We start from the raw sequence: 1443 nt of genomic DNA, 5'->3' as shown, positions 1-1443 counted from the left end.
GGCCCTTTTCCCCTTGCCCCGCCAGGGTGCAGAAAGCCCTAGTGCAGCGGTTAAGCAGGGATGGTGAACCTGACCACAAGTTCATCCAATTAAAATAAACCCAGGGAATTAATTGTAGAGCAGCCTGTGCAGGGAGGGGGGATTTCCAAGGCTGGCCAGCTCTCCCCAGCAAGGAACAGGTTTAATGAGCCTTTGTCCAGCCTCCTTTATCCATTGCTAATTGCCCGCAGGCTGCCCGAGGTGCTGGGTCTGCCTTTGCCCTGGTAGCAAGGCCAAAGGTGCCATCGCTCACCGGTCCTTCCCCCCAACTGGGAGCTGTGCCCAATGGCCCAGGCGGGGGTCACAGGGAGGGGGGGCTGGTACCTGCAGGATGCGGGGGGAGCCCTGACGCCCCAAGGTGCCCAAGATGAGCCCCCAGCAGCGGGCGCTGGCGGCGGAGCGGATGGCGTCCTGCCGAGTGCGGTGCATGCGCTCGTGGCTGTAGTGCTCCTGGGAGAAGACCTTGCTGTAGGGATCGTACCTGCAAAGCAGAGCCGGGCTCACACGCACCCCATCACCTGCACCCCTCCACGCTGGCCTCAAATGATGCCCATCCCTCGTTAGCACTAATTGCCTCTGACAGCATCTCTCCCCTGGCCAACCAAGGGCCCAGGTGGGTCGTTAGGGCACAGAGATGGGACATCGATACGGACAAGGCAAGGGTCCCACCACAGCCCCCCGGCACCCAGCATGGCCTGGGCTCCGCGCTTGGCTTCATGCTCAGCTCCCCTCCGTCCCGGCTCATCAATTATGAAGAAATCTTTGATTTGTTGCTTTGTTTGACGAGGAGAATTTTAATCAAATCCCACTCGGGTTTCGGGAGCTTCACCAGCGCCATAAACCTGACGTGCGCCTCCCGTTAGTAACAAACGACCTACTAAGAAATTCAGATTTCTCCAAATGGGCCCAGCCTTTCACTCTTGATATTTCATCTGCTTTCAGCGGCCTCATCATCGCGCTTTATGGCCTCTGCCTGCAGCAGCCGGGCTTTAATGGCTGCACCTCCACGCGCTTTCACAGGTACTTGTCAAAATGTTTATATTCAGACGAGGTAAATGGCTGACGTTCATCTCCTCAACGCACCTCTTCCCCCGCCCCGCACCCCCCCGCCAGCCTGTGGCTGCTGCAGGCACCTCTCTGCCCAGCCCTGGGGTGCACAGTGGGGACAGCTTGGGTGCTTCCTGCTGCAGGGCTGTTGGGGACCGGAGCGGGTTCCTGCGGGTTGCCCATACCTGTACGCAGGTATCCCTGGGTTGGTGATCATGATGGACTCCAGATGGAAGCGCCCATCGCCCAAATACCTGCCGAGAGGAGAGGGAGAGCTACAGCACGCGGCAAACAGCGGAACCTGCCCGCGTGCCCAACTATTTCCCAAGCCGCAGCGTGTGGAGATGCTGGGAAGGG

At 59.5% G+C, this 1443-nt stretch overlaps 1 protein-coding gene across 1 annotated transcript in view; it reads right to left on the bottom strand.

The window, feature by feature from the left end:
* Positions 1 to 363: 363 nt before the first annotated feature.
* Positions 364 to 1443, bottom strand: part of DPH1 (diphthamide biosynthesis 1) — a gene marked incomplete at both ends in the record, with an annotated part of 3165 nt that continues 2085 nt past the window's right edge. Inside the window, 2 exons of the mRNA XM_009870629.1 lie at positions 364 to 520; positions 1272 to 1340. Coding sequence (XP_009868931.1) covers positions 364 to 520; positions 1272 to 1340 — 226 coding nt within the window. The remainder of the gene's footprint in view (positions 521 to 1271; positions 1341 to 1443) is intronic.

The sequence above is a fragment of the Apaloderma vittatum genome, unplaced genomic scaffold, assembly GCF_000703405.1.
Source record: "Apaloderma vittatum isolate BGI_N311 unplaced genomic scaffold, ASM70340v1 scaffold35465, whole genome shotgun sequence".
NCBI classification, from domain to species: domain Eukaryota; kingdom Metazoa; phylum Chordata; class Aves; order Trogoniformes; family Trogonidae; genus Apaloderma; species Apaloderma vittatum.
This window is presented reverse-complemented; position numbering and strand designations above follow the sequence as displayed.